Below are 26,035 nucleotides of genomic sequence, written 5' to 3' on the forward strand. Positions count from 1 at the left end.
TATTAGCAGTGATTTGAGCAATTATCTGCAGATCAAGGCCAGTCTGTCCTGGACAAAGTGAGCTGCAAACACCTACTGGAAATATCAGTGGACCTAATGCTTAATAGTTTCCTTGATAGTTCTTACATACACATGGTGGAAAAATGTGATGCAACATAATCACAAATCACATATCTGTCACCATATGCTTTGTGACACCCTGGGTGGTTGTTTTCACATCATCAGATTTTCACTGCACTGTTACTGAAGCTCAATTAGGGAAACCTACTCAAAGTTTTTTCAGCTTCCAACCGTTCAGTTAAAACCTACAGTGTTCATGGTGTTAAAATCAGAAGTCCATGTGCAATTTCCAGCATTTAAAGGATTTACTGTTGGGTTTTTGAAAAGTGCATTGCAGCAATCCATTCAGTTCGGAGCATTAATTAGGGAAGTGCATCAGAATGGGCAGAGCAGACAACATTTGTCAGACATATGGAGGACAGATGTTTGAAGTAGTCTGAACTGAATACATTATGGCTAATTTTTTGTTGTATTTTCCTACACTTAAAAATATCTATTCATTATGATGATGAACATATTCACAGTTTCATATTGCAGTCCATCCACCAGACGCGTTGTCACATTTTAGACGCACCAAAGTCTGTTTGATGGAACGGAGGCTGTATGCGAGAAGAATTTAAAGACTGCACAACTACCTCTGTTTTTTCTGCTGTATTGCTTCTCGCTGTGTGTGGTGGGGAAAGGGAAACAAGACCTGCACGCAATTCTCTGAAATCTTGAGAGATTTCTCAATAATAATAATATGACTAGTCTCATGCTAGGTTTGGTGTTTGTTGGAAGTGTTTAGCATGCGAATAAGTGAGCATTTTATAAATGACATCCAGGTGACACTATACCTTAGAATTGTAATTACAGCTTCAGACCAATAATGCTGCTGCCACAGAGGCTGTAGTCTTGGTCTATATTATATAGGGATTTCAATTTTTTGCATCTCAACAAACTGTACTTGAGTGTTACTGCATCACAAGATGTTTTTTTTCCTCCCAGAGGAAGGAGCTGTTCAACATGTAGCTTTATTGCATTGCTGTGCTCGTGATTGAGATGATTCTTCAGTGTAGGTGTCTGTCATTGCTCTGCTTGCCAGAACAAATGGGGATTTCCCTTCTGACTCCACTCACATCACTTCAGGAGTTGCCCTTGTTTAGTTTCCATGTGCCTTATCACCTTTTCTTGTGCCTTTCCTATTTTATACATGAGCGGTTTTGGAACACCAGCCAGACTGTAGGAGTCCTGTGATGTTTTTGTCTGTTTTTTTTTTTTTTTTTTAAATGTATATTGTGCTGTCTCATTGTCTTGTCTTTTTTGCTTTCAGGCTCTTCCTGTGTTTCTGTTAAAACAGTGTCACATTAGTTCACTGTAACCATAAGCAACCAGAAAAATGTAATGAAACTTTTAAATGGCTGGGTAATGCAGTTTGTACAAAAAATAGTCCAAGAAAAATGGGCTGCAATCAATTTTTTATTAGCACTACACACATTTTATTTGGGATGTCTGGCTCTTTTACTGATTGTGCTTCCTGTCTCCTGTGACTAAAAGTTGTCAAGTAGGGTCTGGAACGGACTCATAAAGAATTTGTATGATACAGACTTAATCACCCAGTACATCATCATGTCTCATAGCTTTTAATGGACCACAAGGATGCTAACACTGCCCAGTGATGAACCTCATTACAATATCGCAAATTAATTCCTAGTAATAGTGAGTGATCTTGTCACAAAAGATTAAGTATCTATGTTTAAAAATAGACTTGAAAATATATTAACTTATTGTTTAACATGCTTGTTAAAGTATTTTCCAGTAAATTCTCCCATATAAGTTTTTAGTTATTTTGCTTCAGAAACCATGACATTGCTCTTTCAGATGTTCAGAGTCTGAAATAGATGAGATTAATGAAGTTTCCATCAATGCATGGCTAAACATGACAGGACAGCAAAGCTATATTCATTAATCTTTTAAGACCCTTCCACTGTCATCCCCGGGAAAAGTTGAGTTTAACTTCCTGAAATGTCACTGGTGGAAGGATGTTTTTTAAGCTTTCCACTGACATGACGGGACTGGATAGACTGCGCCCCTTGTTACTTCATTACTTTCAATCCTCCAACTTCCTCCTCTGCTTCTTAATTTTCCCTTTGGCCCCTTTTTTCTCCCTACCTCAGCTCTAAACCTAAATTGATGAAAATGAAGGTAACTCTGCTGCTTGTGCTAAGTGTCACTGACATTAAAATAGGATCCTTAGCATAGCATGGCTCTCATTTGTTCCATTGTAGTTGTTAATGTATGGTGAGAAGAAAGAACAAATACTTCCTCTATACCATAACTATATTCACCAAGTGATGATTCTTCTCTAATTGAATCTGTACCGTGAATGTGTCGGCCAGCTGTTAATGTGGAAATCTAAGATATTACTAGATTGTAAATATCATACTGGGAATTTAAGATGCAGTGTATGAGCATGAGAGCATAAGCCAGTGTTGGCCTTCTTATTATACCCAAAGATAAAAGGCTTTTACCTTTGTCTATAATTTATCACTTCCAGCTTAGCTTGAGGTCAGTATTTTACATCGCAGAAAAAGATAAAATTGGAGCTTTTTGTACTCATTTTAATTTCCCCCTAATTTTAGGTTTTTCACGTGCAATATTCCCTTGAGGAGATAAGCATCATAATGTGCCATAGTAGTATGATATGTGGTTTTATGTTTGTCCTCATTTTGTTAGAAGTGTGAAAAATGTACTGTTATAAACTGCTGTATGTCAAATTAAACCCTAAAAACAAAACCATATTTACCAATGTATCAATTAAATAATAAAATAAACCTTGAAACACATGAAACGGTTCTAAACATCCCTAAAATAAACCAGTAATTGGCATCAGTGACAGGCCTTTGACAGGGTAATAGTTTGTGAATTCTTCTGGTCAATGCTGAGCTGCCCTAAATCTTTATTCATAAATATTGTCAAAACCCTCACTGGTCATGGATACAGCTAGACATTCACTCTCAGGTGTCTTTGGGAAAAGCAGAACTTTTATGTGGGATGCTGTAGCTGTTGTCTTCTTTGTTTCGTTCCGGCAGCCACCAACACTCCTTTGTGGTTTGGACCACCCACTCTCTCCTCGCTGCCTGTCCGACTTACCACCTGACGGGGTAAATGTACCAGTACATTGCCTGTGCTGTGTGTCAGTGTGATTGTGACCACTGTTTAGGCCATGCCAGTTTCTCAGCGTTTAGTGGTGGTGGTGGTGTTCACAAATTCCTACTAGATGTGGTCCATGATCATCTCCTTGTAAAATGTACCTTATTACTGATCCCATCCTCTCATTGTCGTTTTAAAAACTGTACAATATCTAGGTATTAATCATCAAGATTTGTGTGTAATAGACCTCAAGCATGTGATGGGTAGATCATAGAGTTGTACCTTTTTCCTTACCTCTTGTGGTAGAAGAAATCTCCATGTCTTTGTGCTTGTTGTCTTTTTGTTAATGTGTCCTCACTTGTCCTCCTACCTGTTCCTCAGTTCTTTTATGGCATGTGAAAAGAATGACAATTAGATTCGACCTGACCTTTACTCAATGTTTAACCATCATACACCCCAAATGTCTTTGGCCTAATCCTCTTGGGGAAAAAAGACTGCAGTTTACTGTTAGTCTGCTGAAGTCTTCTTGGTGTGTTCAAGTGCAAAGATGTGAGGTGACGAGAGGTGACACGAAACGTTTGATTAGTAAGCCTTTGCCGGATTTGAGGTCGGCTCAGAGTATCAGAGCACTAAAGTGAAATTTCTTTGAGAAGAAAAAGGAAAGTTTTTATTCCACAATACCTTAGACAAGTGGTCATGAAACCTCTTCTTTCAGTAAGACTAAACATGTCAAATTTCATAACTTTTTATTTTTGAACGACATTTCAAACCAGATTATGCAGCCAGAGCAGTGCTGACATGTTTTTGGTGTGGGAGTTGACAAATGTTTGTCACCTCTAGCTGACTTTGGATAATTGTGACTCACAACTTTGCGAATAAATTTAATTATTTTGCATTTCCAGTATGATTATCAGTTTTCTTTTTTTTTAGTACTGCATAGCATAGACAACTCCCACCATTCACAATCCCTCTGTACTGTGCAATAGTTACTTTAAAGATAATTGTTAATAGCGTGACAGTTTCATATTAATGTGCACAATGTGAACATAACAGGACCATTCCCTTCCCTATTCATAAACAAAGCAGAGTAAAACAAAAGTGTCTGCTGCTCTCACCTGCCTGATTTTCTCCTTTTCTTTACAAATCAAAAGCAGAACACAGCAGTAGATATAGAGCATAATATGAAAATGCCAATCAAAGCTTTGTTTTACTGGTGGGTCGTGTTAGACGTTTGTTTTTGAAGTTAGCAGTTTATGTGTCCCTTTTGAATGCTGTTGTTGTTGATCTCATGGATGAATGACAGACGTAAGCTTTTAGGTAGAAATAACATAAATCCTTTGAGTCATTAAGATGGCACTGATTATAGATTGAGCCATTATTCTAAGCCTTTATGGCCAAATCTCTGCTTCGATGTGTCCTGATGTAATGACACTAATGGAACATCTCCTCAGTCTGTTTTTAAATTGTTTTCAAAGAAAAGACACACACTATATTTGTACTAACATTTTGATTGATTCTTTGAATCATCAAATTAATAACAGACTACGGACATTTTCTTCTAATCACTTGTCATGTTGTGCTACCTGTGTATTAAAAAAAAAAAAAAAAAAAAAAAAAGGTGTGTACATCAATTACAAATTTCCTAACTAACCGCTTATGTACAAGGCCTGTCTCTGAGGAGAAAAGATCTGAAGAATGTTCTCAAAACTGAGCAGCTCACTGAAGATGTTTTTCATTTACAAGTAGTGTAACAACTGTACACATGCTCCAACCACATTGATATATATCAGGTGCAGTTTATTTATAATGCTAATATATTGAGTCTGGTAAGTGAAAAATATTTTTACAGGAACCTTTCAGCATTTTAGCTCTTTATATTTGGCATGCATGTCTTTTTATCCTGCAACTAAGAAGAATATTGAATTGCAAATCCTGACATTTATCTTGTTTTTGTGTCACTGTCATTTAGCATAGAGGATGGATACCAGTTAAAGTGAAATAAGTTTTGAATGAGACTCTCAGTCTAAATCTGCCTCATTAATAAGTTCATTTCAAACATGAAGCACTGTATGGCTTTGACAGTAACCTGCCAAACATTATACTAATATCTAATATGTTGTTATAAAATTTAGAATAATGTTCCCTCGAAGCACAGACAACATCTACTTACAAATTCTAAAGCCACTCTGCTAACCGCAAAAAAAATCAAGAGGACCTGGAATTGCTTCATTATATAAATAGTCCACCCAAAAACCATTAGTCTTCTACATCTGACAAGCGCTGCCTGCTCATAGGTCTGTTTGAAGACACAAATCTACTGCAACGCTGAGCCAGACATTTTTGTAAAAGAACATTTTATCAAAACCAGGCCAACCTTCATCTGAAAATGAACGTCTTTTAAGTCTCTGATGCCACATTCATTGAGTATTCTGTCATCTCTATATACTGCTTGGAGAATAGCTGTAATATTTTAAGCTCAGTTTTCATTGAATGTGTGAAATGCAAATTTTTATGCATCATTGTGGTTCACTGCACTTGTGCCTGTGCATCACCTCTTCTTAGAAACGGGGCAAGTAAAGGCACCTTTTTTTCACACCAACTGCCCCATTATCGTCAGTCACAAGTCGTTCCTTTTGTTGTTACACTTCCTTCATCACTTTACTTATAGCTCTGTGTGCGTCACCTCCAAAACCTGTGATTTTCTAGAACTCCCCTAAGAAATTGGTCATCTCATAGTCTTTTAATATTACACTGTTAACACCAATGCCAGCTGTTTTTCTTATTAAAGAGGCAGCAGTCTCACTTTTGAAAGGAAGTACACAGGAGCTTGACATCAGTCAAAGAGGTGCAGTCCACGTTGTTGGTTATCACATAACCTTTAGAGACAGCTGTTTGCTAGCAGATGACAAATGCTTGGCTGGTTTTGTTGATCAACAGACTGTTGATAATTTTTTACCCAAATGAGCTTCATTCTCTAATGGCAGTTTTGTCAGCACTAAATGTACCAACATCCCAAGAGTTTTCCCTTTGGGGCTTTTGAGTCACACTTTCCATCTTTCCACATTCATTCTTTGTGGGGCAGTTAAGGACTTTACACCATATTTCATCACAGGCTAAGGTCCTTGTTGTAGCAGAATTTTTATACTTTTTTGATGAGACTGACCTAGAGCACAATATCATAAGACCTGGGCTATACATACAGATTATGAGAACCACAAAAAATCTCATGTTCCAGCAGAGCAGGACTCTGTGAAAGGCTCCAGATTTCTGTTGTAGAGTGTAATCCCTGGGTTTTAAATCAATTACACATTCTGAAAAAAAAAAGAAAAAAAAGTAATTTACTTCAATTATCATTAGCAGTGTTTGTGCCCCCTTTGAAAACCAAGAAGTAATAACTGTACATGTATTGTGGTTTCATATTTTAGTCAGTGTTTGATCTATCCAGTGCTGCACAGCCCATTTCAAAATATTCATTTCATTTCATGTTCTTATTTAACTCAAGACACATGATACATCCCATAGCTGTGCAGTTTACTGAAGGGGAACACTTCCATGACCATGAAGGTCCTTCTCAAGTCAAAATACTCAGTGTTTGTTACACTTTACAGTGTTTGTTGTAACAAAACAGAATATTTATAATGTACAAAAATGTCCTAGTAAAGCAAAATTAATTCAGCCATAGCACTTTCACTGTCTAATACTACATATTTTTGCTTCACAAAAAATATTTAATAATATTTTTTGTGAAGCATGTTCTATATCTTGGTACTAAAGCCTTGTCTGTCCCCACAATATACCTTGTAACCCACATACAGAAGTACTGGATGAAGCAAACATGAAAAGTTCTTAATGTCTTATCCATGTGCATGTGATCCATGCAAATTTTATGCCTTAGATCTATTATATTTATGAGATGTATCTTATGTTTAATGTTGATATGTTGGCCGGAGGCACTAGCTGAAAGCTGATCTGGAAAAGTAGAGGAGGAGCATAAATGTGTTACAGATATATATATTTTTTAAACAAGTGGTAAATGGCTCCATTTATTTTGCACTGACATCCAAAGGGGTGTACATTTAGCCTCTCATTCACCCATTTTCTGATGGCAGCAAGAACCAGGCTGCCATGAAAGATGTTGCCCAGACCATCAGGAGCAATGACCTGACAGTGGCACCAGGTCAAAGGTCAGGGAGTCACAAATATGAGTGGGAATGGTCATCTTCAGAGCACCATGAATGCTCATGCCAGGTCTCAAGACATGTTCTTGCTTTGGACCAAACAGTTGAATGGAACATCACCATCCCTCCAGCACATGTGTCTTGCTTCTAGCTTCTCCATCTGTAAAACTAAGTTCTTTAGTTAAATTAAAATTTTTTGTGTTGATACTTAAAAGCTTAGTTTGTTGGCACACTCATGAATATTTGCACACCACAGTTTGTGATATAAAGTAGTTGATATAGTTTCATTAGCCATGGCTGTTCTGCAAATTACAACCTAGATATTTGCCTTTTAGATGATTATGAGATTGATAAGAGTCACCTTCATTTAATCACTAATGTTTCAGGGGAAAATGTCTTGACGCTAATGTTTGTTACTTTTTGAGCTTCAGTTTTCTAGCTGTTATTTCATAGATAGTTTAGAACATGTAAACAATGTGCATTTGTTATTTTTTTTATTTTTTTTTTATTTTTTTTTTTTATTTTTTTTTTTAGAGAAGATGGAGGTTTACAGTCAGTGACACACAAAATCAAATATGGAAGCAGCCAGTCATATTTTAGACTACTGAGAAGTTGACTTTTTTTTTCACCCAACAGCCCTTTGTGAAGGGTAGAGCATGCCCAGTTCACTTCCTCTCCACTATTTTCCCAACTGGCCCAGGCTTGCAGACCTGCAACTTTTAGGTGACGATTTGTCTAACAATTAGGCTACCATAACCCAATATGTCCTTTAAGTAGTGTCACTTTGAAAAGTTTTCTGTCCTACTTTCTATAAACTAAAATTAGATGGAAACACATGTTTTTCCTGCCCTTTTGAAGTAAAAACGTCTTTCCTTTTTCCATACAGATCCCTCGTGGAGGACGACGACGCTCACATGAAAGTTGCTCTGGGCTATGGTGATATGGGCATCTCTGCTCACCTTCAGGCATCGAAGACTGGAAACACTCGATTTTTCACAAGTAACACACACAGCTCAGTTGTTCTTCAGGTGAGAGTTCAGTCACGTGGTGACAATATCTTATGAAGAAATGAATGTTAAGTCAAATATTGTCATTATGTGATGATGATGTTATCTTTGCCTTCCTTTGTTGTTCATGAAAGTAATGTAGGCTACATAGTGATTCTGATTTCTTAGCATTATTTCAAATGAATCAATTCCTACTACAAGACTACAGACGGAGAAAATGTCTCAATTTAATTTCTTTGCACACTACAAAATCAAAAGTGCCCACGGCAAAAATTACTGGGTACAATTTAATAGCTTCGATAATGTTGCAATAATTAACCAAAAGCATTTAGGACTTGGTTTCTGTCTAATTTGATTGAATGAGCACAACATGAATATTTTGATATGTTGCTTTTCAAGAATGGAACAGAACAGCTTTAATAGAAAGTAGCAAGTTTAGAAGCGACTTGTGTTTTTGTATGTATTTGAAACAGCCACTTAACATTTGAGGTACATAGCATCTTATTGACTAAGAACATAATCTACCCTGTCATCTGTAGTTACACTTTACATCTCACCTTGCTAATACTAGCTATGCTAACAAAAAGAAAAATGAAACAGCTCACAAACAACAGAGAATTGAATCATCTATCGAAATATAAACAACCACATGAAACGAAGGAGGCTGCTTCAGCATGTCACCACTTACAATCACCCTAACATTGTAGTGGGTGCTGTGTTGTTGCTGCCACAGCAGCGTTTGCCCTTCATCACCAGCTTTCATTGACAATGATTGGCTGTTGGCTGCCTTTGCTGTTAATTAATCTTTTGGTGTCAGAGCACAGCGATGGAAGGATAATGATTTTGATTGGCCATCTGATCCTACACCCTGATAGTACAATCAGTTAGACTCAGTTAGCTGGTGCAATTGGAAGAAACCCACCTAAAAACTCACCATTGATTATTACAAGAGTTTCAGTTGGTGTAGTGTGTGTTACAGGATCGATGGGTGCTGTGTATTTCCTGGCTGGCTCAACATTAGTACGACCTACCATAACCATTTTTATTTTATTTTTTTTCATCAGATGTGGTTGTCAGTGAAATCAAGTGTGTGAACAAGTGAGTGGATGTGTGAAGAATGTGGTGTGAGGGTGACAAAAAAGGAAGAGTGTCAGGCAGTAAAGAAGAGAAGAGCTATGATAAGATGGACAGATTCTGCCAGGCAACATGTATGTTAGATCAACCTGCTGAAGTGACTAGTAGCCCCAAGTTCAAAAAAGCAAAAAATGTGTAGCCTGAAGCACACAGCAGCCAAGTGATCAAACAATGAAAAAATGTGCAAAACATGACTCTCCAAAGAGTCACTGCAGTTGACAACATCATGTAAATGAACGGCACAGCCAGGGTGGGATTATTTGTTTTAAATATCAACAACTGGGTGAAGCCAGAGTCTGATACACTGTAACTAATACCTTCATACAATACAATCATACAATCTATGTTGCTCTGCTAACAAGGGTATGGGGATGGGAATTGATGAAATTTTGTTGATACTAATGCCATTGTCGATTTTGCTTATCAGTCAGATTCCTTATTGATCCCCTTTACAATTCCTGCTAAGTTTTCTGGGTAGGGAAAAAAAAGTAGGCCTTCACAGCGTCAATCCAACAGTTTTATTATCTGAGTCTGAAAACAGAGTAAAAAACAGGGAAGGAAAAAGGAATGTGGGTGACTCAGGTGTTCAAAAGCTCCACAGCTTAACTGTTTAGTTAGTCAAAGAAAAAATGTGCTAGCCGCTAATGTTATCATAACATTGGATCTTTATCCACAGTAATGGATGTTCTGTGCGGTTCAGAATCAGTGGCGCTGCATGTCAAATATATGGCATGCTGGAATTTACACCCATGTTGAATATGAACATCTTGCTTGTGTTTCCACCCTTAACTGAAATGACCATTTTTACAGAGATTACAACTAGCACTAACACCATCTTTCTTTATGAAATGAAGCCACGCTTTGGACCGTCTCCTCCTCTTCGCCATCACTTCTCCTTGTAGCAAGTTTCCAGCAGCGTAGCTAGATGACTTTGACGTCATTGTCTTTCAATGTGCAACTGTCAGAAAAACATGCCGGCATCGATTAAAGGAATCGATAGGCTCGTAGTCATATGACTCTGATGGTTTGGACAATTTGGAACTGACTCTCAGCTGGAACCGGTTCTCAATTCCCAGCCCTACGGTACATGGTACACTGTAGCTATAACTCTAAACAGCTCAAGTAGACTAGAGGGTGGTCACATACACTGAGCTCACATCTGAGTGAGCATGGATAAGCTGTGTTTCAGTGGGAAATACAGTTTTGTACCAAGCTCATCTGTGGTGGCTCAGACAGAGACAGTCTACTTCTCAAGAATGAAGACACAGCATAGTTCAGGTCCTCTTTGCATAGCTCAGTAACAATCTTTGCTCCTCTTCTTTTAGGGATTTGACCAGCTGAGGATAGAGGGTCTGCTATGTGATGTCACGCTGGTGGCCGGGGACGGCGATGAAGCCTTCCCTGTACACCGTGCCATGATGGCTGCCTCCTCCGACTATTTCAAAGCCATGTTCACAGGTGGGTCTGTGAAGCCTCACACCGACCAGAACAATCTGCTCAACACTAATGTACTTTTTTATGTGGCATGTGCTTCTTGTTGCTTTTACGAATGCATTTGGTTGCTTTATATCTTCTTTGCGTGCACTGTATTCTTTAATAAAGCATTTATAATAATGAACATCTCCCTGCTTCACCACAGTAATGACATGACACTGTCATTGTGACCCCTCAGAAATTGTGCCCACATCCCTCCATCCCACCAGTCTGTGTATAATTCATAAAGATAAAACCAACCTGGTAAAGTCATTGTCATGCATTCGTATTCATGGTCATTCATATTGTAATGAATGTAAGTGTGACTTATTGGCCTCTTTCATATCCTTGGCTCTTTGTATGCAAAGGTAGTTGAAGAACTTTGAATTCTTTTAAATGCATACAAGTGTTGTGAAGGGTTTTTCAGAAATAGCTGAAAAACTGTGAAAATGTACATCATTTTTAGATGCAGCAAATATTTTAGGATGCAAAAGGGTAATTCAACAAAAAAGACAATTGGTGTGTACTGTACCAGGTTTTAAATGTTCCCAGTTTTCCTTGAGTTTAACTAAAAAAGCCAAAGTGGTTGCTGGTAAACATGACTTTACTGCTTTGATTGGACCTTGTATTGCCCTTTAGCCTTTTCAAATTAAGGTGTTTCTTTGTCATGACTAGGGCTTTGAATTTACCACCCTAGTCATTTACATTACAAAGTTACATAATGAGCAATGAAAGTGAATTTTAATTTTGGAACAGCTGACAGAGTTACTTTTGATCTCATTTTGTGGCAATAGAGGAAGTAAGTTTGGACATTTGACATTTAAAGTATATGATGAAAATGAAGAAGGTTCTGCAACGAGAACAGAAGAGGAGCTTATTAAAGTAGGAGTAAGGGGAAACTGTACTTAGAGTGAGGGATTTCTTATTGGTGATAAGGAAGCTGCGTGAGCATAGATGCTGAGCAAAGGTTTCTCCCTAAGACCTTCATCCTTTCTGAACATAAGTCCTTTGACATTGAAAACATTTCACTGACATTTATGCATAATGGCTTATACATCTAAATGAAGTAATGTATTTTTAAAAATTTCAGCTATATTGAATTTTTCAGTCGTGTAAACGTTATTCTTCAAGTGCTTTTAAAAAAACAAAAAAACAAATGGGCGTAGCTGCTAACAGATCTGCCAGTCTAATAAGATTATGTATGAGTTGTACCACATGTAAGCATCTACTCTTATTTATCCCCTACTCTCTCCTCATGCAGGTGGAATGAAAGAACAGGATTTAATGTGCATCAAGCTTCACGGAGTTAACCGAATAGGCCTGAAGAAGATCATTGACTTTATCTACACAGCCAAGTTGTCACTCAACATGGAGAACCTGCAAGACACACTTGAGGCAGCCAGTTTCTTACAAATCCTTCCTGTGCTGGACTTCTGCAAGGTCTTTCTTATATCTGGGGTAAGGAAGCAGACACACAAGGCACAGTTCCACGTTGCTCACACATCTTTCCTATAATCTTCGCCATTTGTAAGTTAGCTGCCATTATCAGTTGTATCTCATAGCAGAATTTCAGGATTTCAAACCTAATTTGAAATAGAAATTCACTGGTTTATGCTCATTAATTCTTTCCAAACTATTTAAGTTTGATGCTGTAGAAATCCTGTGAGAGTGTCTGAGAGTGAGAGTCAGAGGGGGCGAGTGCATGCATAAAAGCACATCAATAAGGGTTTTATTTGTCTGTTGTCTGTTGTCATGATTAACTAGAGAGTCATAATTATTTCTGCTCTCACTAAGATTTAATTCTCTCATTAAGGCTATCTTAAAGTCTGAACAGATATCAGTGACTTTCGGCAACAAGGAAGAGTGTCAGGCAGTAAAGAAGAGAAGAGCTATGATAAGATGGACAGATTCTGCCAGGCAACATGTATGTTAGATCAACCTGCTGAAGACAAGTGACTAGTAGCCCCAAGTTCAGGGCTTGTCTCACAAGGCAGATTACTACCTTGTTGTAAAACGCAGAACCCCCTAAAATTTGGGACATTAACTGAAGTACGAGAGTTGTTTCATGTTTGTAGTACACTTGTTCAGATAATTTGATACATATGTGAGAAAGGTTCCAGGTAAATTGTTTAAGATGCTGTAATAGAAAAATATCAGCAGTGAGTGTGTATAAATATTTAATTTTTTATATTGAAAAAATAAATGAAATGAGCAGGACTATCCAAATCGATGTATACGGACATTTTCGAAAGGTATGTGCTTGTTTTTACCTTTGAATAAACTGCTAAAATATAAGTAAAACTGATTAGTGTGGATGCAAAGTAGAGCTCCAACTAATGATGACTTTGTTTTTATTTCATGAATAATTCCTAGAGCCCTAGTGAAATGTTAAAATGGTTTACTTCACTACTCTTGCCAAATGTCTGGACACTAAAAGGTCAAATCACTGACATCTTGTAATTGGATTCTTTACCAATTCTGTCTGAGGAGGTGAGTGTGTGTATACAAGCTCAGATGACCCAGTCACTCTTGTCTCAAGAGCAGTTCTCCATGTCAGTTGCAACTTCCCAACATTTTGATTTCTTCTTCATTGCAGGTTTCTCTCGACAACTGCGTAGAGGTGGGCCGTATCGCCAACACATATAACCTCACAGAGGTGGACAAATACGTCAACAACTTCATCCTGAAGAACTTCCCGTCACTGCTGGGCACGGGAGAGTTTGTCAAGCTACCATTTGAACGACTGGCTTTTGTACTGTCCAGTAACAGCTTAAAACACTGCACTGAATTGGACCTGTTCAAGGCTGCGTGCCGCTGGCTACGCTACGAAGATGGTCGTATGGACTATGCCCCGAAACTCATGAAGAACATCCGCTTCCCCCTCATGAACCCACAGGAGCTCATCAATCACGTGCAGACAGTGGACTTTATGCGCACGGACAACACCTGCGTCAACCTTCTCCTAGAAGCTAGCAACTACCAAATGATGCCCTACATGCAGCCAGTTATGCAGTCAGAACGGACAGCCATCCGCTCGGACAGTGCCCACCTGGTCACCCTGGGTGGTGTTCTGCGCCAGCAGCTAGTTGTGAGTAAGGAGCTGCGACTGTTTGATGAGAAGGCTCATGAGTGGAAGGCACTGGCTCCCATGGACGCACCACGCTACCAACACGGCATTGCAGTCATTGGCAACTTTCTCTATGTGGTGGGTGGCCAAAGCAACTATGACACCAAAGGCAAGACGGCAGTGGACACCGTGTTCCGGTACGACCCTCGCTACAACAAGTGGATCCAGGTGGCATGCCTTAATGAGAAACGTACCTTCTTCCACCTCAGTGCACTCAAGGGACACCTCTATGCTGTTGGTGGAAGGAACGCTGCTGGGGAGCTCGGTGAGTTTATTTCTCTGCGTGTTTGTTTGATCTGTCCTTTTATGTAACAACAGAAATCTTCAATTAATATTGTATGAGATTATACAGTTAAATATCAAGGAGCATTAGGAGAAAAAATGCGCTTAATAAGGCTGCTAGCACACTGATGTTGACTAACAAGTGTTTTCCCTACACATGATTTGCTGTTTCAACATGTCTGCATAATCTAAGTGGATGTGCACATTATCATGAACATCTTTACTGTAAATGTAATCCAATAGAGGAGCATTTCAACACATGCAGGGTCCTGTGTAACATTAAATGTTCATAATTAGTGTTACATCGTTTTTGGGGCTGGATTGGTGGATTATTGCTTTTTGCCTAATCTTTTACAATGTAGAACAGTCCGATACAACGAAGCCACAGCCTACATCATGAACTACATCTGAGTTGAACACTTCATCAACACAGTCTTAACAAATATTTAGGATCTAAACAAATCTTTTTTAGTCAGTGATCTTTTATAGTTAACACATTTAAAATTCACCTTTCTGGGAAAAAAAAAACACTTATATAGAGATATTTATATCTGTTCATTGCAGTTTGGTTGTTGGTAGTGAGTAACCAATATGGAGTCTATGCACTCGTAACTGTGGACCACAGAGAGGTGCCACCCAATACTTAAATTCAGCTCTATGACTGCAGTGGACAGAGCGAGGCCACTGTGTGAGCAGTCTTCTCTTCTGGGTTATAATTAGACCAAAGAGCACAGCCCCAGTTCACCATGCAACTGCCTTTTTCTGCTTTACATTCCACCGCTCGTTCACTGCATGTGGTTTACCCTTGGTATTATTCTGGATGTGCCCAGCCTTTGCATACTGTTTGTTTACCCAGGGCAGGTCATGGGGGTGTGGTTTTATTGTTACATCTAAAATGCCCAGATAATACATAAAGAGGAAAAAAGCTTCACTACATCAAGATGATTATTACAGGAGGAAGCTTTCAATCTTAATACTTTTAATACTTTTAAGATGTCATCCCTCAATACTCATCCCAGCATCAGATAGTTAAGTTGCATTACTTGAGGTATTTAAAAAAAAAAAATAATAATAATAATAATAACGTTGTTTACCTCAGTCACACAAATGAGAGAAAAAATAATTGTCATACACAGTGTTGCATAGTCATTTGATAAGATTGTTAATTTTGTAAATGATGTTCTTGCCAAGTAGCAGCATGTTTTTTTAATGTAAAAATGAAATCTGCACTCTGGAATGTGTAAATTTGTTTCAGTGGTCTTTTAGGCTTAAATAGACTCTTTTTATGACACTCTACTGAAGCAAAATGTACAGATCAGCAAAGATCACTGGGTCAGTGTTTTTATTTTTTATTTTTTTGGCTTGTCACCCATCCAAACAAAGAAATATCTAAAGCTAAAATTAAAGCCTGAAAAAATTGCAGCATTTTGTTTTGTATCATGTTTTTCTTTTTTCTTCTTTCCTGAAATCATCTGAGGTTATTGGGACCGATCAGACTCCACAGATCATTTACAGTATCATTCGATCCCATTACGGAGTCCTGACCCCCGTGTTGGGCCCCACTGCTGTACCAGATATCTCCTGCTGCCAGTTTGATCTGTAGATCCATTTATTTTTGGTGAACAGCCTGCAGGAAGAGAAATTCATGCTAATTTAGGAATGTGACCTTTTCATCTTATCATATGAAAATTCTGAGTAAATCTGACTGAGGGAAAAGATGTTCAATTTAAATCAGTGTACCTGTAAATTACATTACTTGAAATGAGTATTTGTTCTTTTTTAATAGGAAAACAATTAAATTTGTTTGTCAAAATGTCATTTATTTATTTAGGATTTAAAATGATGTATTCCTTTTTCACTCCCGCCCTGCTCTGCATTCATACAATTTAACTACTGTGTTTCAGATCTGCTCAGTACAACTCTTGTTTTCTAATATGTCTGTATTACTTCCACTGAGCGGCTCCAAGGTTTTGTGTACAGCTAAGGCTGACTTTGATGATAGTTGTTGAGCAAGTAGAGCAAGGTGTTCACTCATTTTCCCCGCTGAGATTTTCCCAGCTGGCCCAGAGATGGCTCACACTCCTTTGTGGTCCTGGGCTTACTCCTGTAGTTTGAAACCAGTATGAATCATTTTTATGCTTCTGCGCCAGCGACAGCCAGGGCCGCAGGTATTATGTTTTCAGGTTGTCCTTCTGTCCCATTCTTGTGAACGCGATGTCCCTGCCTTTAGGGTGTTTCCTCATATTTGGCACACACATTCACTTGAACTTGAGGATGAACTGAAAGGTTTTGGCAGGCAAAGTCACTGTGACAATACATGTTTTTTGGCCATAACTTACAAATTCATGTGCTAATTGTGACACAATTTAACACAAATTTCTAAAAGGATAAATTGACAAAGTGATTGTGACCATATTTCCTGCATTTGGCTGGTTGGCTGAGGCATACAACTGTTCGGCAGTGATTCTAGTTTAATCATTTTTCAAAGCATTGATTTAAGCAGAGCCTTTTAAAAAATGCATAATATTACTTCTTGAGTTTATTCTTTGGCTTTCATCCATCCCTTTTTTGTTACATGCAACCGAAAATATAGTACCACTTTATCCTGTTATAAGCAGAAGACACTTCCCTCAGCTGGGAAGATAACAAGAACAAGAAGATAACTTGATAGAGATATCTGTGGTCCACAATCCTCTGGTGAAATGCTACTAATACTCGTGCTCCTCCTTATGTTTGACTATAGCATTTGATACAAAGGCCAGAAAGTGAAAAGCACACAGTCTTGTTGTAATCTCTGTAACCTCTGTAAACACTGAGATGAAGATTCCTTGATATCTAGATCTATACCACACCAGCTAGTTGTCCAGGTTGCTCTGCGCCCAATCAAAACTTTTTCCAAACAGACAGTGAGTCCACAAGTTGATGGACGGTGGCTGCTTGGGAAGGGCTCACCCAGCCAAGAGCTGCTCACCTACAAGCATCACTCATGAATCACAGTGTCCTTATTCCTGGTTCTCATAAATAGAGTGAAACCATCCTCAGGGACCTTAAGATAAAGGATCTTACAATCTCCCTATTTCCTGTGCAGTCAATGCATTTGTTGCTGGTGGCGTTGTGGGGATGTGTACTCTGTATTTAAATCTGTGTTTTAGCTCCCACGCTGAGACCCTCCAAGGCCTCATTTGCTGCTGTTTGTCCTCCTTAGTTGTGTCTTGACCTACTTTCTACTAATACGTTCTTCTTTTTTTTTTTTTCCATCTTTTTCTTCAAGCTACTGTGGAGTGCTACAACCCAAGGACAAATGAATGGACATATGTTGCCAAAATGAATGAGCCACATTATGGCCATGCTGGGACAGTGTATGGCGGTTATATGTATATTTCAGGTAAGTGACTCCAGGGAACTTAAGTAACTTCATTTGTAATCGGCCTGAATAAAGAGGGATGTGTAATGCTGTGGGAATCTGTAATGACTTTGAAAATATACTTCATGTCTTTGAGTCATAACTTAACATAAGTTAATTTCAGTTTATTGTGATTTCCAATTAGTTTTTTTTCCCACAATTATTTCATGGTAGCAAACGGCTGATTACACCTTGTTACCTTCTAGGTCATTAAGTCTATTCTGTGGTTACCTCATCTGATACCTTCCCTCCAAGCTTCACTGCATGTGTCATGCATTGCCATAAGTCATCAAGAGAGGGGTGGGTGTGTGTGTGTGTGTGTGTGTGTGTGTGTGTGTGTGTGTGTGTGTGTGTGTGTGTGTGTGTGTGTGTGTGTGTCTGTGTGTGTGTGTGTGTGTGTGTGTGTGTGTGTGTGTGTGTGTGTGTGTGTGTGTCTGTGTCTGTGTCTGTGTGTGTGTCTGTGTCTGTGTCTGTGTCTGTGTCTGTGTCTGTGTCTGTGTCTGTGTGTGTGTTTTGTTCATGATCAAGGGAAACAATCAAACTGATTTTTTAAAATTATTATTATTATTATTATTATTATTATTATTATTATTATTATTTACCTATCCTTAGATAGGTATTTAAGTGTCTTTTACACTTAAGAGTCCTTTGCTAATCATTCCTCACCAGAGTTGGGTCAGATTACTTTGAAATGTAAAACGGATGCAGCCAGAAAATTCTGAGTTTCACAAATATTCATTCTTCTCTTGAAACATCTCAAAACATTTTCAGTATGAATGTGGTCAAATGATATTAGGCTTACAAAAACAGTTCTGGCACAGACTGCAGCTGTACTGTGTGCATTTTACAAGACCTCCCATATGTCGGACAAGCTTTTCATTGGTTATCCTAAAAGAAAGTTTCATAATTTTGAAATTTCCATATTTTAAAGATGTAATCAAAATGTTATCATGTAATCCTTGGCAATGTAACTATAAACTAACTGCACATTTTTTTCAAATATCACCTGGGTTGATTATAGTTTTTTTTTTTTGTTTGTTTGTTTGTTTTTCTGTTTTGATTCTGTTAACATAATCCAGACCACATGTAATCTGTTACTACCCAACCCTGTTCCTCACACACTCGATTCATCCATGCTGAGCACACAGGTGAAGTTAGTGTGAGCGCTGAGTGCTCAGGGCAGAGGGTGGACACTGAGGTCGGGCCTTTTGGCAGTCGGTGCTTGCTCTTTGGGGGTCACCTCAGTGCTTGTTCACTTCATAGGATTGAAAACAAATCCTGCATTATGGAGATGAGTCCTAGTTTCTCAGTGTGACTAATCCAGAGCGATGCTACAAAGGAAGAGGGGCGGGGGGTGGGGGGTGGAGGGTGGAAGGGAAATTGGGAAGGATGGAGCAACGTAGAGGACTGAAGCCTGTGTAGGAGGTGTAACACAGAAGAGCGTGCGTTAATCCCTCCTGGTCGTGGGTACTGTCATCCTTCTACTACACATAAACATGAAAAAGATCCCCAAAAAAAGAGATCACAAGAGGTTTCCAGAATTGTAGATTTTATTTTCTGTATATATATTTTAGCACAAAAGAGGTAGGGAAGAAAAAAATGGAATTAAGGGGCTATTTATCTCTTAACACATGTACAATGTGCAGGTTCTTGAGCGTCACCAGTTAGATGCACCAGTTACAGAGCTTTGTACCGATCACAGTTCAAATCATCATCAGTTGTAGATATTTGAAGCTCTAGTGAAACTCTTTGAGAACGTACCACCAAAGAAACAAACATCAGCTCTTTAAATAGCAAAGCAACTATAAATAATAATAAATCTCCATGTCAGAATTAAAACTGATGCATTTGAGCATCTCTGGAACGTTTGAAGAGGCAGTATATTGGCACCGAAGATAGACGGCTGTTTTTAGCCTTTTAGTGAATTAACATACGTTAATATCTTTGCACTAGTCACATACTGTACTTACAACCCCACCTGGGAGGCTTTGGTAAATTGAGAGTAGTAGTATTAAGCTTATTTACAATGTAAGGTGCTGACCAGCATACACACTGTTTCATTAGATACACTTCCTGATTTTTGATTACTTTGCACCAGTGAATTTAATTTCGTAATCCACAGATCTCATTATTTCTGCAAACCTTTATCATTGGTGTGTAGTTCTATACACAGCACATTAACCACTATAGTTGCTCCCGTTATGTCATGTTTTTGTATTGATTCAGTTCCACTGATGATTTTTAGTGTATACTGTCTTAGTCTCTACCACCAAAGGTTTGTATTTTATTTTCTTCTTTTTTTTTTTTTTTTTTGCATAATGAATTGCAGGAAGAATAGCCACTGTGTGCATGCATGTGATGACTATGATGATTGTTTATATAAACATAAAGCAAAAACTTTAAAAACATTTTTAATTAGTCAGTGTTTCACTTGGCAGGCACAAGAACTGGGGCATATTCAAGACCAGACAGACCCCATGATTTGGCAAGCCTAACATTGCAGTGGAGCAAGGATGAAAGCCACATTTTCACTTTGTAAAATAAACTGAAACGATGAATAACATAATAGTCACGGACTTAGCTAATCTACTGGTAGCCAGCTGTTTCTCAATCTCTCTGCTTCAGGCTGCACTCTGCAGTACATGGTATTTATTGCTCACCCTTTTGATATAGTAATGGATTTCTATTTTGTTGGTTTCATGTTGCAGTGTTGCAGTTAATAGCAAGTCAATACCTTAGTAAATTTCGATATTGCAACAGCTGGCTGAGCTGTGACACAATGTCACGCTTTGCACCTGCAGCAGCTAAAACTGCATGTGGGGGCGGAAACTGATCATTTTTGTTTCACAGGATGGAGCTGGTCAAGCAGTTTTGTGAAAACATTTGCGGGTTAAAACCAGAGAAGGAAACACTCGTGGCTCATATGAACAGAACTCATATGAACAGAAAGGAGTGCTTTTAATGCAAAAGGTAAACGAGCATTACCCATTAGAGGAATGCTGCTGGACTGAGGCCCTACCTTAGTACACAGTCTCAGAGGTTACGGTCTAGCTGTGCTGCGCTGTCTGAAGGTATTCTGTCAGCTGGATGAACCTGACAAATGCACTCAGCCCACAGACCATCACAGCTCAAGTGGTGTGGCAGAGTTCAGACATGAGTACTGAACCGGTACAGAGCCACACTGCCTCTGGTCCACAGTCTTATCTGAGAGATTAAGATCTGTGTGAAGATCCTGTGGTCTTACAATTTTTTAGTTATCTATCTACAGCAAGGACACTGCAAGCTTTGAGCAATTCAGACTTAGTTGTCGTGACAGATGAATCCTCACAGACCAGAGTTGTTGATGAGTATTATAATTTGTGAAGAAAGCTTCTTTTTTTTTTTTTTTTTTAAACAGCCTCATAACTGAGTATTTTATACAGAAAAAGGTGGCGATCTATAGCCTCTGCAGGCTTCCTTCCCACCTGATCATTGTTGACATTCTCTGCTTATTGACATACTGTAATTGCAGCTCTTATAAATGTGGGGACTGGTTAAGGCTGTCCCTGTTTACTACATAGTGCACTGCAGTATAATCCTCCTCTGCCATTTTATTTGAGTGTCCAACTTTATGCTCAATATAATCGCAAAAAAAAAAAAAACTCACAATGGAATGAAAAAATGAGTGTACACTACTTTCTGCTTACAACCCCACAGTGCAATATGTTTTATAGGTGTGGAAGTTACTGTGGTGTGACTCAGCATCTGTCAATGTTGACCCAAAATGAAGATGATTCATAAGTGTCTGAAATTTCGATTTCCTGCTAGTAAATGGCTATCTATTGTATAGATGGTAGTGAATGAGTGAGCGAGGCAGTGATTTTTAGACACAGCTGAAATTTGTTTGTGAGATTTTGTGTTTCTGCAGGGACTGATAGCCAGACTGAAATGTCAAAAAGCTGTAAAATCAACTTGCCAGTGTGACTTCAGCAGTGTGGTGACAGTCAGTGCAGTGAGTGAAAAGGGACCATGAATAAAAAAACACCATGTTTTTAACTTGATATAAAAAAGTGAAGGGAAAAGAGGAGCCAATGAAATTTCATTAGCTTTTACAATCTATACAGAGATCACTATATGCTAATGTCCATTGATATTTTTCTGGCTGTCCTATCGAAAAATGATCAATCCTAGCTGTAGCTTGGTTGTGTCTTTAGCAATGTGCAAACTTGAGCGATCTGACTGTGCGTTTGTTTGTTTCAGAGAGCAGTGCAGATCATTAGAAGTTGATATTTATACAGAGGCTGAAGTCTGGATGCTTGTAATCATTTTGGAGCCCCTGTTTTCTGTCTCACCTCTGTGTCTATTCTCCATCCTCCCCCACCTATACCAACACCAACCAAGCAGGTCACTGATTGTGCAAGGGGAGTCTTCAGTTATTTTATATCTGCGTGGCTGAGCAGGGAAATGCTTTTATATGCTAAACTACTGGCATATGTAGCAGACAATGTAAACAATAACCCAGTCTGTCCTGTGCCGTCTATGGAAGGGCAAAAGCTTTTAGGCTCAATTTGGCAAAGCCTTGTCCACTCTAAATGTCTCACTAATGGCACTGATTAGACATCAGGATAGTGGGACACTGATCAGACATCATCATATCAGGGAAAAGGCCAAAGCCCTTGAACTGAATCAGAATAGCAGCAGGGCCTCTTGGGAGGAATTAGGAGGACCCTGCATTAACTCCAGCACTGTTCTTTTGTCAGGATTTTAATAGTGGTCTTGTCCCGTGGACTACTTGGATAAAGAAAATGGATAGTCAGGCTATCTGTGGATTTGATCAGTTAAGGAGGCGCAACATCACAGATCTGAGTCATGGCGGCTGAATAGACAGCTTAGGCTGCAACAATAAACCAAGCACACGATCACTGGGCAGCAGCAAAAGAGGGATTCTGCCTGTATTCGGCATGCTCTGCAAATCTTCACTGCATTTGCTCCTAGTCAGTCTGCCTGGGGGAGGGAGGGGGGCTGGGGGGCTGGGGGGCTGGCTTCCACCCAAATGCATGCTGGGATTGTGTTCCTCTTTATTTTAAGCCTTCCCTGTAGACATGTCCTGTTTTTTTTTTTTTTTTTGGGGTTTTTTTTTTCTCCTCCCCACTTTCCCTCAGCTTTTTGTGTCCCGGCGTCTACAGACTGTGCGTATGTGCATGAATGCTTTGTAATGGTGTTCCCCTTTGTATTGAGTGCTCATCATCAGCATTATTTCACACTGAAGATAAGAGGCTGAACAAATATTGATGTCACTCTAATTTGTAAAATTACAGTTTTCCCTGTATATTGATTGCTGAGTTTGAGTTGAGGTTTGAGAAATCAGAGAAAGGTGAGATTTAAAAACTGTACAGCCTCAATCCTGATTCTTGTTCTTCATAATGCTTCTGAGGCAAATGTGACGATTGACATGGGTGAATGAATCACTGATCAGTCTGATTGATGAGTCTACAAAGCTCTTTTCCTCAACCAAGTGATCAGTGCAGAGGCTAATTTGTGCTCTTTTTTTTTTCTTTCTGCTGCAGGGGGAATCACTCATGACACTTTTCAGAAGGAACTGATGTGCTTTGACCCAGATGCAGACAAATGGACTCAAAAAGCACCCATGACGACAGTGCGTGGGCTGCACTGCATGTGCACAGTGGGGGACCGTCTTTACGTGATCGGGGGCAATCACTTCCGGGGCACCAGCGACTACGACGACGTGCTGAGCTGCGAATACTACTCCCCGGCCCTCGATTTGTGGACTCCTATCGCTGCAATGTTGCGAGGCCAGAGCGACGTGGGCGTGGCCGTGTTTGAGAATAAGATCTATGTGGTGGGGGGCTACTCGTGGAACAATCGCTGCATGGTGGAAATAGTACAGAAGTATGATCCCGAGAAAGACGAATGGCACAAAGTGTTTGACTTACCCGAGTCGCTGGGCGGGATCCGAGCCTGCACACTCACAGTTTTTCCCCCTGAGGATATTTCAAGCTCGCCCTCCAGAGAGTCGCCCCTCTCAGCACCTTGATGAGTAAAAGGGGGGGAGCCCACTTTGCTCATACCCCCGTAACCCCTTGTCCCCCCGACCCCCTCAACAAACACACCTTATAGACATTGTTTGCACTTCCTCTTTGGACTACATCTGTACTGCATCCCCAAGTATCCCCTCCACCTCCACTTCCCTCAAGCTGTGCAGAAACCCCTCTCCAAGTGGTTAAACCTACGTACCGATACGGTTTGGCAACCTAATTACATGTTAATGTTGCATACTCGGTATATTTTGGCAGGAAATACCATGACTTGAAAAGTGACTTTGCAAATCAACTTTTCTACCTGATGTCTACAAAGTTTTCTTATGTCTCGTTTCTTTAGGCGTTCTACTTTGAGACGCTGAGTACCACACTGTCTGTCTCTTCTAGTCTATGCCAGGTTAGTTGCAGGTGACCCCAGAGACCGTAGGGACAGATGAGCTCCAAAACACAGCTGGTTTTAACTCAGGGGTTGGCCCCGGCCCCATTGACGTCTCTCTCTCTTACAGTTTCAGTTCTTTCCTGCTATTGTTATGAAACTGTTAACAAAATGGTGTTTTCTAAATTTAATAAACATGATTTTGAAAGTACTTAAATGTTGTCATCATTACTGACTGCAGCAGACTCGGGATGATCCTCAAAATCCCCAAAAGTGGAGCTGATTGACATCTTGAATGTGCACCTGCAGTGTAAGCCCTGTGTGGTTTAACATGTTGACTTAAAATGCATGCATCCATATGGAGATTTCCTCGAGCTCTTTCCACAGAATAGTACTGGTTGCTTTAGATTTGGACACGTATACAGTTTTTTTGATGGCTTCAGTGAGGCCTCCTGACTCTGCTACAAGATGCGCGGTCATTTATCAGCTGTGGGGGAGAAGCTGGCTTCGTCTGTCTTTAAGTACACTTCACTGCAATGAATGAGCTGCAAAGGTGCTGTTTGGAGGGAATGGTCAATTTGCTTAGCTGTTATCAGCAGATTACACTGAATGGTTGGACATAGATATTTAGATAAAAGATTAAAAAAATCTTAATCTGGTTTGTTACAGTACAATCAAGATTAGCAGAGACGTTCAGTGCTCTACCTTGAGTTAAATATCAGCCTCGACAGTGGGCAGAGTCCTGTTCCTGACATGTGCTCATGCCAGCAAAAGAAAACTGTTAACATCACCAAACTGCTCTCCAGTGATGTAAACCTCATACTGCTGACCAGTGTGAACCGGAAACTGGCACTTCCGCCACTGCCGCCCCTCCTCCTGGCATCGAGACAGACGGTAATGTCGCCCACAGTCTGCCCACCTGCTCCTGGACGATTAAAGCCATAATAGCAGCATATGGTGTTTGAGACGACTGCCTCATGTTGTTACCAGGAACAAAAGGTTTGTGTAATCATCAGGTGAATTTGGTCTGGAGATTTAAATCCTCATTATATTCTCATTATATTCCATTAATGAAATGTTGCAGTGGTGGCCCTGGTTTCATATTCTTCATGGCAACAACATTTAAGCTGTAGGACTGCCATTATGTCAGGGTATTTTACATATCTTAAATTCATGACCTGGACCTGTTTTATTTTGTGCCTATTTTTTAATGAGTCACTTTTAGATTTTGAAGCTCTTTGTGTTACATCTCCTTTTTTCTTGGCAAAAATGTAGCTGCTGCATGTTTATCTTCATAGCATGTCACATGCATCTGTCCTGTGCTTCTTTTATCAGTGAGTCTTGTTGTTTTTAGTTATTTTGAAGCTTTGTTATGTTATTTTTAGAAGTGCTATGTTAATACTTTTGTGACATTTGAAAGGCTCTATTTTGTGCAGTAGCTTATTGTTAAGTCCTCTTGGTGGTGGAGCTTTGTGAATCATTCTTCCAAATTTGAAAATAAGCAGTTTGTAATCTTATCATGGAACGAACAGAAGAGCAAAAATGTAACGGGGCCCAGCTGTTGGAAAAGGCATGAGAGAAGACAGTGAAAGGTTCGGAATTTAGTGTCATCCTTCCCTGGACGTTTCACTGAAAATAAATCATACACTGCTAACCATCCACCCTCTGTATCACCTGGATCTGGAGGCAGAGGAGTCGAAAGAGAAGACAGCGGTGCTGTATATAAATCAAACTCAGCCATAAAACAGTGACCCCAGGATGAGAAGGCAGAACGGCTCCAGCAAGGGACTGAAAATATGTCGCCTGTTGTCATTTCTGACGGTTC

General features: G+C 39.4%; 1 protein-coding gene across 2 annotated transcripts in view; it reads left to right on the forward strand.

Moving 5' to 3' along the window:
* Positions 1–24,421, forward strand: part of klhl13 (kelch-like family member 13) — a 36,912-nt gene extending 12,491 nt beyond the window's left edge. For both annotated transcript variants that reach the window (XM_071460728.1, XM_071460727.1), the window contains 6 exons: positions 8,257–8,398; positions 10,837–10,969; positions 12,246–12,442; positions 13,581–14,376; positions 17,665–17,778; positions 23,343–24,421. In XM_071460728.1, coding sequence (XP_071316829.1) covers positions 8,257–8,398; positions 10,837–10,969; positions 12,246–12,442; positions 13,581–14,376; positions 17,665–17,778; positions 23,343–23,830 — 1,870 coding nt within the window. In that variant the 3' untranslated portion in view covers positions 23,831–24,421. The remainder of the gene's footprint in view (positions 1–8,256; positions 8,399–10,836; positions 10,970–12,245; positions 12,443–13,580; positions 14,377–17,664; positions 17,779–23,342) is intronic.
* The last annotated feature ends 1,614 nt before the right edge of the window (positions 24,422–26,035 follow it).

The sequence above is a fragment of the Trachinotus anak genome, unplaced genomic scaffold, assembly GCF_046630095.1.
Source record: "Trachinotus anak isolate AG129_WGS33_773 ecotype Australia unplaced genomic scaffold, CSIRO_AGI_Tana_v1 ptg000024l, whole genome shotgun sequence".
Lineage (NCBI taxonomy): Eukaryota > Metazoa > Chordata > Actinopteri > Carangiformes > Carangidae > Trachinotus > Trachinotus anak.